This window comes from Chiloscyllium plagiosum, chromosome 14 (assembly GCF_004010195.1).
Source record: "Chiloscyllium plagiosum isolate BGI_BamShark_2017 chromosome 14, ASM401019v2, whole genome shotgun sequence".
Classification (NCBI taxonomy): Eukaryota; Metazoa; Chordata; class Chondrichthyes; order Orectolobiformes; family Hemiscylliidae; genus Chiloscyllium; species Chiloscyllium plagiosum.
The window spans coordinates 13,126,104-13,141,105 of NC_057723.1; the positions used below are offsets into that span (position 1 = coordinate 13,126,104).

Sequence of the window (15,002 nt, forward strand, 5' to 3'; positions counted from 1 at the left end):
TGCAGCGAATAGGGTGCTACAATGGGATTGGGACTGTGCCTTTCATTTCTTCGTGTTGTGGACTAGACCAACCCCCTCAAAATATGTTCAGAGAGCCTAGACCCAACTTTTTCTTATTGTAAAGTTCATTGTAAGGTGTTGTAATCCAGATGAAATTCAATTGCTCCAACTACTCTACTTGATCAAAGCATGCTTTATATTTACACTACATTTAAAATACAGACAAAATAGAAAAGAAAATAATTGGCTTAACTAACTGTATGGATCTGCTTAACAATATACCTACCAATCAACAGTTCCAATACAGTAACATCCCATAAACACACTCTTGGCAAAGGCAAATTCAGTAAAATAGATTGTCTGATGTGCAATTCTAGCAGCTTTTAGCTGTGACAGAGAGAGAGAAGTAAGAGTTTTCACATCTAGTTTCAAGACCCTAGCAACTGCAGAGAGCTAAAGTTAACAATCCTAGTTCTGTGGGAGCTTGACTCACCTATTCAGGCTGTTTCTGTTATAATTTTAAAAAAACAAGGTTTCACAAGCTGTTTGTTGGCTATGAGCAGAGTGCCTGTCATTTCTCTCTCAACCTTTTCTTCATTTAAAGAAAAGAACGAAATACACTGCTTGTGCATCGTCACACATGGTGTTTCTAATGCATTCACGGAGTGTGGGCTGTGCTAGCATTTATTGTCTGTGAGATGCTCGTAGTGAGCTACCTTCCTCAGTTGCTGCAGTATATTTGATGTAGGTGCATGCATATTAGGAGGAAATTTCTGAATTTGGACCCAGTGCCACTATGGAAAGGCAACATATTTCCAAGTCTGGGTAGTGACAGTCTTGGATGGGCATGTGAGCTGGTAGTGTTCCCTTGTACCTGATGTCCTTTCTACAACCATGGAAACAGTTACACTGACCCACTTCCTCACATCCTGCTTCCTGCAAGATTGGATTTGATTCCATTCCATCCTCTTAGTTTCTCTGTCTGTGTCACCATTCCCACCCACCATGGCGGACAGAGCCCTTAGCTCTTCCCTTTTCATTGCCCAGAGCCCCAGATGCACCTTCCAGATGAAGTAGCATTCTTCTTGTACTTCTGTACTTTTTTACCCTGTTCCACCCATACAAACACACACCACACCTTCACCCTTTCTTGTTTGGGTCTTGTCGACTTTGCTGTCAGCGTTTTCTATTTTTCATATCCTCATCTACACCCATTTTACGTCTCTATCATTCCTTCATCACTATTAGCACTCCTGTTTGTCTTGTGTCCATCTGGAGCATTGTGGTACTGGGTTTGATTTGCTGCTTCTGCCAAATTGGCGCTCAGCCAAGGAAGCATCAGGTACATCACCATTGGTGCATTAATCGACTGAACTAACAATTATCAGAAGTCTGTTGTAACTCCTCTAGGCTCACAATCTGTTCCACTCGCTGCTGTTCCCTCTTTGTCTGGCAACATAAAATTTGCTATTTTCCAGCCCACCCCCACAGTTCTGAAGTGGAGACAATGTCTGATTCAAAACGTTGACTCTCTGTCTGTCTCCACAGATGCTGAGTTTCTTCACTACTTTCCGTTTTGATATCTGCTGCCTTTGTCCTTCCAGATAGTGATGGTTGTTAGTTTGAAAGGTGCAATTACAGGGGCTTTGATGGATTTTTGCATCTTGTAGGTGGTACACCTGCTACTACTCAGCACCTGACCCTGTTGTATTCAAACTGCTGATAGCTTGCCTTGAGTTAACAGTTTTACTTACACTACAAAGGCTGTAAGCTGAACATATACCTTTCTGATAATGCATTTAAGAGGTGACGTTAGGCTCTGTGCAGTTGGATGCATTTTTTCCTCACCCGTGCACATTAAGACCAGCTACACCTTTTGAAAAGTGTAAGGAAAGAAACACATTCCACTCCTAAAACTTTGATTTTAAAAGAAAATGTGATGAGCTTGATTCATTTTGGTGCTATAAAATGCAAACTAGCTCTCTTTTGGTTAAAACATGTCGCTAAAAGAGAAACTATGTGCAATGATTGTATTATTTCTGATAATTCATAGCTAATTATCACTGATGTTAATCCTTTGAATAATTAATCCTTCTACAATGCTATTGATTCCTGAGCCAAGAAAATGACAAAGCATGGAATACATTTCCCACCAACTTTGTGGAATATAAAAAACTGAACGTGTTCAAAATATTTTATGCCAGGCTGAGTAGTTACTGTAGTGAAAGGATAGACTTTAGATTAGATTACATTACAGTGTGGAAACAGGCCCTTCGGCCCAACAAGTCCACACCGACCCGCCGAAGCGAAACCCACCCATACTCCTACATTTACCCCTTACCTAACACTACGGGCAATTTAGTATGGCCAATTCACCTGACCCTGCACATCTTTGGACTGTGGGAGGAAACCGGAGCACCCGGAGGAAACCCACGCAGACACGGGGAGAACGTGCAAACTCCACACAGTCAGTCGCCTGAGGCGGGAATTGAACCCGGGTCTCTAGCGCTGTGAGGCAGCAGTGCTAACCACTGTGCCACCGCCCAAATACTCAATTTTCACTCCTCCTTCATTACACAATCACACTATTTTGGTTTCCTTTCTAAATCCTCACTGCCGTGAGCATAGAGGAGTTTCAGCAGGCTTTTGGCAATGGTTCGTGCACCAATGATGATGTACTTGAGCTTCTTTAACTGAGCTTTAATTGGGCAGAAGCACCAAATCAGTCCCAGTGTCACCATGCTGTGCACGGCTGTGTATGTGGTAATGTATTGTACAGTCAGGCCATCAATGCTGTAAAGTCTGTCTATTAGTAATTTTTTAGCCAGCTACTTGAGTGTACAAGAGTATTCCAGGATTACTCACCCACACTGTTTTTCCTTCTTTTCATTTGCAAAATGATTAAAACACTTTTCAAGAGAGACCTGATGTGTACAAAGGAGAGAAAAGTGGAGGGTGACGGGAATCTCAAACTATAGATTAATAAATTCCTTGCAAATTAATGTAGAATCTTTAGTTTAAAGCTGCAAGTGTTTGAGAGCTACTATGATGGAAAAAAGAAATTGGATGCTATTAATTGCTTAAATTTAAAATCGGGATTGAAATTGAAGGTGCAGGATAAAGAATAGTAACCACATGGTTTAAAATCTTCCAATCTTTTTATACATTTGATGGAAATATATTAGTTGTGATCTCAGTTTGGGTAGGTTGTGTACAGTGATCAGGTTTTATATTTAGAAGCATGTGTCTAAATAGATTAACTATTTTGAAAAAAGGCTGTTTCTAACTTACACCTGTTGAGTACAAATTTAAATATTGTGGTGTCCAGGAAAACAAATCTTTCCTTGCATGTTGTAGCTTTAAAGTTAATGAAGGTTGATGATTATTGAGGGTATTGCTGAATTCTTCTAATGTTACTTCATTATAAATGTCAGTCTGCTGCTTAACCAACACTCCCATGGACCCAGAAGTTTCTCTCCATACTGTTTTGAGACAAACCAATACACAACCAATGAGGAGAAGTCTCCCCTTTTATGTATTTAAAGTACTTAATCACTTGTGTAAGTCCTTTTAATAAGATAATTAACATGTTATTAACATTGAGGAGTGAGGAGAAATCTCTTTACTCATAGAATTTTGGATCTTTAGAATTCCTTTCTTGCAGAGGGCTGGGAATTTTCGATTGTTGATCACATTAGACTAAGATTAGTACATTTATTCGAATCTGATTTCTTGCACATGGGGATAAGTTTGGCGAATAGAATTGGGGTGGAAGATCAGACGCAACCTTGCCAATTAGCGGAGTTTTACCGAGTTTTAATTATGTCCTTTTTGATGACTAGTCTAGCCGTGTAATCATCATACTACTGTACCTATAGGATCTCTGGTGGTTCCTTTCCAATTATTGTAGGTAATTCCATTGGCTAAGGGCTCTCACGGCATACAGGTAATATCCCTACCACTGGACCAGAAGATCCAGGTTCATGACCCACCTGCCTCAAAAGTGTTTCAAAACATAGAATCACTACAGTATAAATGGAGGCCATTTGGCTCATCGATTTGCACCAACTCTTCGAAGAGCGCCCCCCCCCCCATTCGTGTAACCCTGCATTTACCATAGCTAGCCACCTAGTCTGCACATCGTTGGTCACTACAGGGCAATTTAGCATGGCCAATCTACCTAACCTGCACATCTTTGGACTGTGGGAGGAAATCAGAGCACCCGGCAGAAACTCACACACACGTTGAGAACATCCAAACTGTGTGCAGACAGTCATCCAAGGCTGGAATCGAACATGGGTCCTTGGTGCTGCGAGGCAATAGTGCTAACCACTGAGCCACCATGCCATCCTGAATCGGTGTCATTCTTTTGTTCTATATTTTAATTGAGAAGATTTAGGTACGGTCTCAAAAGTGAGCATTACTGCATGCCCAAATGGGTTGATTTAAACAACCAGTGCATTGGCTGGATATGACATATAATGGCCTTGTTTTAATTGCTTTGATGTGAACTGGACTGCTGGCTTTTGCAGGAACACTTGTCTCAAATTGACCGGAACCTGGGTAAAGTGATGAAGCTTGACAATGACATCAAAGCCCTTGAAAGCAGGAGAAAACAAATGGAGGAGGACAACCATGAACTGGAGGAGAAAATGGAGCAGGTTTGTTCCTGTTCTGCTTTTTAAAAAAAAAAGTGCCGATATTCTGTTGACTTGGATTTTAAGGAAGAAAATCGTCCCAAGTATGTTTGAATTCAACCAGTTTCCTGGGCTTGTTCTTCCTGGTGTGGTGTGGGGAGGACAGAGCTGGTTTTGTCTGCCAATCAGTGAGAGCAAATCTCATCCCTAAGAGCTACCACCCAATCTGATTGGCTGCCAGCTCAAACTCGAATAATCCCAACAACGTCAAAGCTGGGCGGTGGTTGCCACTGGGAATGTGAGCAGTTTGAGCAAGAAGTGTGGATGGATGTCAGAGCCAAGAATATAGAGCCTTTTGTAGGGCTGGAAGGGATCAGGCAGCCTGGGCGATGAGGTATGGTGTTTTAGAGACCAAGAAATGAAAAGCAGATGTATGGGTGGTGCCCTGAAAGCTCCTAACCCCAACATTTCCAAAATATGTTTTCTGTGAACATGCTGCCCACCTTGTTCTAAGAAACATGAGTAAGTCAGATTGTTAGAAGGCTCAGTTAGTTATTGATTATTGATTTAAGATGCGGGTAGCTGAACCCAGAACCTGTTAGCCGATACTGCTGGGATTGTGGGCCAGCTCATGAAGGAGGCATGACAGAACAAGGAGGGGCAGGGAGCATTAGGCAGTGACACTTTGCTGTCCTCTTGACTGTGTTTAAAGAACCCTGTAATTGAAAAGCAAGTAAGGAAGAAATGGGAGGGGAAGTTGTTGTTTTTTCAGGGGGATGCCCTCCTTGGGCCAAGATCACCCTCCAATAAATTGAACATCTATGAATCTGGCTCTGTACTGACCAATTTAATAGAGAGAAACTTGGTCAAAGAGATGAAAATAAAATTTTTGTTCGGAAATTCTACAGATTCTTGAAGCATTGTTTTGTTTATCAAGGGCACTATGATTTGCTAAGAAAAGCCACCTTTTTACTCGTGAGGCCGTTTTAACCAGTGGTATCTGACAAAAAGTGCAGCACTGTCTCTGCTAATCGGAAACCGTGTGGCTGAAAAATGTTTGCTGTATCTAAAAATGCACAAAACCGCGCTGTTATATATGTCAACCGTGTTTCTGCCGTGTTTACTGGTGGGGGGGCAACTGAACTGATCTGTTTGTTACACACTAAACAAAGTAGAACAGTATTTTTGTGTGCAGGAGGCTATAGGTAGATTAATAATGTGTATAATAAATGATTTATGTGCAGTGGAACTTGCTCGACATTCACTTGATATTTAAATGGGAACATTAGGTGCTTATTGGACCATGTCAGCATTTGCATTTCTTGCAAGATTGAATGCATGAGAGTTTAATTGCGGTGCAAGAATTTCACATCAGATATAGATCAAAGTAGATTTTTCACATCATGTAACAGTACTATTCCTATTCAAGGAATAGTACTGTTACATGATGTGAAAACTCTAGTTGGATCTATATCTGGTGTGAAATAATTGCATATCCAATAGTTTTTAACTTAATCGACACTGTTGAGTGTAAAAAGCAAAGGGTATTATTCATCTGGATAGAAACATAAGACCTTTATAAAATAATTGCCTTGCTAAGTGTTTTGTTTGTGGTTGAAATACTTGGTTCATATATAGATTGATGCTGGGTTAAATTACTTAAGGTTAGATTGATATCATTGATTATAAGATCACATTACATGGACATCATGAAGCAATTAACAAATTGCTTTTTTTGATTGAGAAGGACTATCTTGTTTCACTTTTTGAAGATGTCTGTTAGCTTCACCTCTCTTACCACCACCCCCATCACCACCACCTTCTGGTCCACCAGTGTGAAGTGGTTAAAAGGACAACACATGATAGTGTTTCCCAGTGTTATAGAACAGAATAGACCTTCAATTCAACTGATCCATGCTGACCAAGTTTCCCAAACTAAATCAGTCTCACTTGCCTGTGTTTGGCCCATATGCCGCCAAATATTTCCTTTTCATGTACGTATCTAGATGTTTTTGGAATGTTGTAACTGTACCTGCATCAAATGGTGGTTCATTTCACATCCGAGCAACCCTCTGTTGAAAATGTCCCTCAGATCCCTTTTAAATCTTTCTCGTCTCACCTTAAAAACATGCCCCGGGGGTTTGAACTCACCAACCCTAGGAAAGAAACTTTGGCTATTCACCTTATCTATGCCACTCATGATTTTATAATCCTCTATAAGGTCATCCTCAGCTTCCCATGCTCCAGGGAGGGAAGTCCCAGCCTATTGATCATGGTGCTTCTCCTCATCTGAATACTTTAACCTGCACACTCAAGATTACTGGCATGAATATTAAGGAGAAACCAGGAGTAGGTCTGTTTGCTGCAGCAGTAAGACCGTTCTTTGCTGCTTAAGCAGAGACTGAAATTAAATTACACCAGCAAAATTTGAAGAGCCTCTGATGACGAACTTTATCACTGTCACTATATTATCAATAAGGCTAGTTGAAGTGACTTGCATAAATGCATTTCAGGAGAAGCTAGATAGCCTTGGGGTATGAAAAAGTAAGGAGTCATGCTGTTAACGGATGAAAAAGTGCAGAGGTCGGCTTTTTAAAAGTTAGCTCATGAGAACACGGTGGCTCAATGGTCAGCATTGCTGCATCAGCACCAGGAAACCGGGTTTGAATCTAGCCTTGGATGACTGTATGATGTATGCATGTTCCCGACCACCCCCAACCACTCCATCGTGTCTCCCATGGGTTTCCTTTGGGTGTTCTGCTTTCCTGCCATATCCAAAGATACATAGGTTAGGTGGCTTTGCCATGGTAAGTTGCCCTGTAGTATAAAGGGATATGCAAGCTAGGTGAATTAGATTTAGATATGAGCACAGGAGGTATGGTTAGTAAGTTTGCAGATGACACCAAATTTGAAGGTGTAGTGGACAGAGAAGAAGGTTGACTCAGAGTACAACAGGATCTTGATGAGCCAATAGCTGAGGAATGGCAAATGCAGTTTAATTTGGATAAATATGAGGTGCTGCATTTTGGGAAAGCAAACCGGGATTGGACTTGTGCGCTTCACAGTACGGTCCTGGGGAGTGTTGCTGAACAAAGAGACCTTGGAGTGCACGTTCATAGTTCATCGAAAGTGGACTCGCTGATAGATAGGATAGTGAAGAAGGCTTTTGGTATGCTTTCTTTTATTGATCAGAGTATTGAGTACAGGAGTTGGGAGGTCATGTTGCGTGTGTACAGGACATTGGTTAGGCCACTTTTGGAATGTTTTGTGTGATTCTGGTCTCCCTCCTATCAGAAGGATGTTGTGAAACTTGAAAGGGTTCAGAAAAGATTTACAGGCATGTTACCAGGAATGGAGGATGTGAGCTATAGGGGTAGGCTGACTAGGCTGTGGCTGTTTACCCTGGAGCATCAGAGGCTGAGGGATGATTTCTAAAATCATGAAGGACATGGATAGGGTGAATAGCCAAGGTCTTTTCCCTGGGTTGTGAGAATCCAGAACTAGAGGACATCGGTTTAAGATGAGAGGGGAAAAATTTACAAGACCCAAGGGGCAACATTTCAATGCAGAGGATGGTGTGTGTATGGAACAAACTGCCAGATAAAGTGGTGGAGGCTGGTACAGTCACAACATTTAAAAGGCATATAAATGGGTATATGACTAGGAAGGATTTTGAGAGATATGGGCTAAATGCTTGCAGAAAATATCTGGTCAGCTTGGACGAGTTGGACCGAAGGGTCTGTTTCTTTGCTGTACATCTCTAAATGGGTGTTGGCTGCATGGGAAGCACTTCATAGGATCGCTGGAGAAATGATGGGCTGAATGGCCTCTTTCTGTCTTGTAGAGTTCTATGATTCCGTAACATCATTCTCAAAACCAGGGTGTTTGGTGTCCATCTGTAGTTACCCTTAAAACAAAAGTAAACTGCCTCCATGTAGTCCATTCAGCGAGGTTAGTTTGAAGCTTTTGGTCTGAATGCTACCTACATTGTGCAGTAACTATCTCTAATCATTGAAGCTGTCAATTACTGTGTTTTCTCTCTTTAGTACTTACCTGCAAATATATTGTACTCTTGAAGGATTTATGTAGCTTTTGAGGAATCTGTATTGTATCAGACAGTTTAAGATCCATGAGCCTGGAGTGTCAAAAACACAGGTTCCTTTGAGGGAAATCCATATTAGATGACTGAAATGTTTGCTATGAAGGAAATAAATAATCTGTACTGATAACAAATTTTATTTCAAATATATCCACTACAGAGGCCACTCTCACTAGGAATACTGACTGAGGATGCAACAAACTTGGAAGTTAAAGACTGACTGTAGAAATTTTGTAAAATGCATGATCCTGTTTGAATTAACACTTTGTGTCATTCTATGCTGTTTCTTTGAACGTTGTAATCTGTAAGTCAACTCTTGCTCCATGTACACCTTCATGTTTTTCCCTCCGCTAACTGACTCTTCAGAACATCAGAGGAGCTCTGATCTGTGCTCAATATCTTATGCAATGTCCTTTGTGCAAATGGTTTGTGTGCATGCAGAGCTCCTCCACTCCTTCTGTTTTGTCCACTCCTTTTTGCTCTTTTTCTATCCCCGCTTTGGTCACTCGGCAGCTCCCAACCTGGTCAGAAGACTCATCAAAGACTGTTGAACTTTAAACTTATTCCTTTATTTTCCTAGTTTAAACTGCAAAAGACTTCAATGTAAGCTGTTACCTATTTCTTTACTTCACAGAATAGTAGAAAAGTAATGCTGAACTTTTTAACTCACATTTTTCTTAAACTTTGAACATAAGCTGTTTTTGTTACCTAGGCACCTAAGATGGCACCATGTCTGGTGGCATTATACACTTTTCACTGTATTCTTGCACTCAAGTACACTTGATGATAGAATCTAAAAAAGAATCCAAACATCTACACATCACTGTCTTACTATCCTTCTGGATATTGCACGCACTTTAAAGTTGGAACAAGAGTTTTCCACATTTAAGTTGTATCACTCCTCTAGCAGTAAAGGAATTCTCACATTTAATAATGATCTATTACATTTGTCTTGAATTTCAGCTATTCCAGGGAACTGATGAGCAGCTTCGGGACAAGTACCTCAATCACCAGAGGACAGTGATTGAAAAAGAGAGACGACTGACTGATCATCAGCGTGAGCTTGATCGGGTAAACCAGAGGTGCCAGAAACTCAACCGACAGAAGTCAGAGATGCTGGTTGAACAGGGTACCAGAAAAGTCATTTTCACTTTTGTAGTTTGCACAAAATGTCTCAATTTTACAAATTCTACACTAAACCTATTCTGGATATGCGTACACATTATTGATGACCTCCAATAGTCAGTTTTGCACGTTTTACTGTTTCACTTTTTGTACCATTGACATCAGCTTGCTAGTGAATTGCAAACCATCCTTTTGTCTTCCCTGATGTGGAATGCAGAAATCCTTTGTTATAATAGGAAATCAAGTTGTATTTCTGAGTGTCTTGATTGGAAAATAGGACAATTGACAACTCCTCTATAAAAGTACAATAGTGGTCTGTGCATTGTCAAAATCAAACCAGTAATTAGTTGCAATCTTGTGCACGTATTTAAATGATTGTTAGTTGATATATTGCCTGTTTCTTTCACTTGTTCTTTCCTGAGATACAGATATTGGAGGTGAGGTTTATTGCGCATCCGAAGTTACCTTTACACTTCATAGGGAAGTTGGGAGTCAACCACATTATTGTGGGTCTGAAATCACCATATAGACCAGACCACTTAAAGATGGTAGATTTCTCTCTCAAAGGACATTGACAAACTAGATGGATTTTTAATGGCAATTACTGATTATGTTATTGTCCCTTACATGCAAAAACTGCCAGCACTCCCATCTCATGAATGAATAATTTAAAAATATAAATTTAGCAGTTGGTGGGAATCTCAAAGCTAGTCTGTGGTGGGATTTGAATCCGTGTCCCCAGAACATTAGCATTGGAGCCTCTGGATCACCAGTCAAGTGACATTACCACTAAATCATCATCTTTTCCATATATGGGGTGGCAGAGGAAGGAAATCAAGAATTGACTCCTAATATTCTGATTACTGTTCATTTTAATTATAGATGCTTGAAAAATGTGCCTGTTGGTAAGTTCTCAATCAATGCAGTGACTTTACTCCTGTAAGTAAATGATATTTTGAATACGTCTGATTCTCCTTCATTTTCCTTGCGTTTAGGACGACTTCAGCTCCAGGCAGATCGGCAGCAGGAGAACATCAAAAAACGCGATTCTTTAGTCCACTCTCTAGCAAGGCATCTTGAACTGGATGGTTATGAAAGGGCACCATTCAGCGATCGCCAGTATGATAGTTTCTGTCGTCAAATCGCAGCTAGATTAGGCAGTGAGGAAGAATCGGCCAACCAACTGATGGTGAGAACTTTCTTTTTAAGCAAAAGTATATGGCTCACCTAACAGTTCTCTGGTTTGCACCAATGGTGTTAAATGGGACTGTTTCGGGAAAATGTGACACAACAGCAGGTGATAGTCCAAAAGTTTTATTTGGAAACACTAGTTTTTGGAGCTCTGCTCCTTCATGACAAACTAGATGGATTTTTTATGGCAATTACTGATGATTTTATTGTCCCATATGAAGCTTGTTAGTGAATTGCAAACCATCTTTCTGTGTACCCTGATGATGAATGCTCCTTTGCTCCTTCATGAAGGAGCCGCGCTCCAAAAGCTAGTGCTTCCAAATAAACCTGTTGGACTATAATCTGGTGTTGTGAATTTTAACTTTGTCCACCCCAGTCCAGCACTGGCTCCTCCACATCATGGTGAAAATGTGGACTGTCCTGCTGAGCCAACCTGTGCTGTGATTGGCTTCTGGATGTACTTTTGGAAGACAAGGTCCTAGTTTTACTGAACTTACCAACTGTATAACTGTATTCTGTTGTGGTCAGGCAGTTGAGCCCCCCACCAATTTGTAGACAACATTGAGCTAAGAAAGTACAAATTGAAAGCTTACAATTTTCTTTGAATTATTTCGCTTTAGAACAACCACAACCAAACTTATATTTTTTAAATTTAAGTTGAATGTCTTGCAGAATGTTTACTCTTTCACCCATTATCACTGAAGTAGATTATCTGCTTCATTATCATGTGCATCTATTGATTGCCAGGTTTCCTGCGTTACATTACATTAAATTACAAACAACTGCATTTGAAAAGTAAAACATTAGCTATGAATTGGCGAGGAGTCCCTTAACATTGTACAAAGTGCATTTTTTAACGTAAAATATCTTATGGTCTAATTTTGAGTCAGATTGTAAAATAGCGTTCAACCTGTGGACCTTTTAGGATTTTCAGATTTACAGATGTGGCAAGGTATTTGCCTACAATTGGATCCTGAGCCCGTTGCTGCCTTCATACACCCAACATGAATTACTGCAAACATTCAAAACATGCTTGTTTTAATAGGGAGAATATGCAGCAAAAGAAGCAACCAAGCAGCGGCAGATTGATGAGCTTAGAGATACAAAGACAGGACTGGAGCGAACAATTGAACTTAAGTCGGGCATTCAGCGAAAGAGACAGGATGAGCTGAAGAATGTTAAGTTGGAACTCCAGCAACTGGAAGGGTCTTCCACTAGGTTGCAAGAATTGGACCAGGAACTCAACAAAGCGGTAAGGCAGCAAAGGAACTCCAACTTTCACATTGTTCCTTCCACCATCCAGATAAACATTGTAGGGGCTATAGATTCCTGAATTTAGCAATGTTTGAGGCAGGACTGCGGGAGTTTTACACTGCCAGCAATACCTTTGTTTCAATGAGACTTTAAGCTGAGGTCTTGTGTGGCATCTGAGGTACAAATAAGATTTCCTGGTACCACATTGAAGGTGAGCAGGAGAATTATCTCCTGTTCTGTGGACTATGTAGCCCTGAATCATATTATAAAAGCAGAACATCCGGCCGTTGTTGTTATAGTTGTTTGATGGATTAATGCAGTCTGCAACTTTGCTGTATCCTCGATTAAAATAATGATTGCACTTCCCAAGTGCATAATTTGCACATTCGATTGTGGTGGAAGGTGCTATATAAACGCATTATTTTCTATATAGAATACAAATATGATCCTATGTGTGAATTCACTTGTTAGTAGGAAGGAAAGTACAGACAGTGGCATGGTGATTTGAAAGAGAGGTAGTTAAAATCCTGAAAAGAACAACCAAAAGATCTTGAATAGATGTGCAACCACTTTTGCCAAGAAACATTGTTGAATGAGAGGATTAATTTGACTGAACTGTTATCTGTTCATTGTCTGATGGTTCCAGCTCAAGGACTTAAACAAACAGCAGACAGCAGTGTGGTAATTTGCTGATAATGATCAAAATTAATCAATGGGCAATCCATATATTTCTGTTTTGAGTGTTGAACTATAATACTCCCACTCAGTACTGCCTCAGAAGTTTCTAAGTTGAACAATCTGTAATACTAGTATCCAGATGCAATTGCTCCCTTGTGGTTATATGACTTACAAACTTGTTCTTCAGTCAAACATATAGCAAGCTTTACATTATGCAGTTATCTCTGGTGGAAGTCTGTATTCATAGCAAGAAGATTCAAATTGAATTACAACAAAGAACAGTACAGCACAGGAACAGGCCCTCCCAAGACTCCTCCGACACATTTTGCCCTTGCATATTAAAAATGTCTTCACCTACAGGATGTGTAACCCTCTGTTCCCTTCCTATTCATGTTTGTCCAGGTGCTTCTTGAATGCTGCTATTGTGTTAGCATCCACCATCATCTCTGGCAGTGCACTCTAGGCACTCACCCTCGGTGTGAAAAACTTGCCTGACACCTCTATTTTAAAGTCCCCCCCCCGCCCCCCCAACTCCGGAACTGGTCTCCCCTAATAATTGATCCCTCCTCCCTGGGGAAAAGATCACACTTTCCACACTATCCATGCCATTTATAACCTGATAAACTTCTTTCTGGTTGCCCCCTCAACCTCCTGTGTCAAAGTGAAAACAAACCTGGTCTAACCAACCTTTCTCTATAGCTAAACCTCCCCATACCAGGCAACATCCTGGCAAACCTTTTCTGTACCCTCTCCAAAGCATTCACATCATTCTTCATCATTTCATAGTAATAGAAGCAGAAGTAGGCCATTTGGCCCGTCGAGCCTGCTCCGCCATTCACTAAGGTCACACTGATCTATCCATCGTGTCAATTTCTCCTACCTGCATTATTCCCATAATCCTTAGTTCCCCTACTATGCAAAAACACATCCAGCTTTGTCTTGAGTATATTTAATGATGCTGTCTCTACTGCTTCCTTGGGCAGAGAATTCCATAGATTCACTACTCTCTGGGAAAAGCAGTTCCTCCTCATCTTTGGCTGAAATCTACTCCCTACTAATTTTGAGGCCATGTCCCCTCACCCTAGTCTCACCCACCAGCGGAAACATCTTTCCTGCCTCTAATTTATCGATCTCTTCCATAATTTTATGTCTCTGTATGATACCCTCTCATTCTTCTCAATTCCTAGCGAGTACAGTCCCAGGCGGCACAACCTCTCCCCATAGGGTAACCCCCTTATATCTGGAATCAGCTTGGTGAACCTCCTCTGCACCACCTCCAAAGCCAGTATATCCTTCCGCGAGTAAGGAGACCAGAGCTGCACACAATACTCGATGTGTGGCCTCATTAACACCTCGTACGATTGCAGCAGAAGCCCCCCCCTTCCCTGAAATACACCCTCTTTTGAAAGCCAATATTCTGTTTGCCTTTCTGATTATCTGTTGCACCTGCAAATCATGTACGAGCGCTCTTTAGTCCCTCTGCACAATGTCATGTCGCAATCTTTCACCTTTTAAATAATATTCTGATCTACTACTTTTACTTCCAGAGTGGATAACCTCACTTTTACCAACATTCTTCTCCATCTGCCAGACCTTTGCCCACTCACTTAACCTATCTAAGTCTCTCTGCAAACCGTCCACATCCTCTACACAGTTTTCCTTTCCAGTCAAGTTAGTGTCATCAGCAAACTGGGATACGTTACTCGGTCCCCTCTTCCAGATCATTTGTATATTATCATGAACAGTTGCGGGCCCAACACCGACCCCTGTTGCACCCCCCTCACCACTGATCTACAACCAGAGAAATGCCCATTTATCCCAACTCTCTGCTTTCTGTTGGTTATCCAGTTCCTCGATTCCATGCTAGTACATTCCCCACAACTCTATGCATTCTTACCTTATGGAGGAGTCTTTTATGTGGCACTTTATCAAACATCTTCTAGAAATCCAACTATACAACATCTTCTTGTTCTCCTCCCATCCTCCTATCAGCACTTGTTACGTCCTCAAAGATTCCT

General features: G+C 41.0%; 1 protein-coding gene across 6 annotated transcripts in view; it reads left to right on the forward strand.

Moving 5' to 3' along the window:
- rad50 (RAD50 homolog, double strand break repair protein) overlaps positions 1 to 15,002 on the forward strand; it is a 216,201-nt gene that overhangs the window by 39,430 nt on the left and 161,769 nt on the right. For all 6 annotated transcript variants that reach the window (XR_006313549.1, XM_043703202.1, XM_043703203.1 and 3 more), the window contains exons 7-10: positions 4,533 to 4,661; positions 9,700 to 9,865; positions 10,857 to 11,050; positions 12,098 to 12,304. Coding sequence is in view for 5 of the 6 variants with exons in the window: in XM_043703202.1 (XP_043559137.1) it covers positions 4,533 to 4,661; positions 9,700 to 9,865; positions 10,857 to 11,050; positions 12,098 to 12,304 (696 nt within the window). In the remaining variant the exon portion in view is untranslated. The remainder of the gene's footprint in view (positions 1 to 4,532; positions 4,662 to 9,699; positions 9,866 to 10,856; positions 11,051 to 12,097; positions 12,305 to 15,002) is intronic.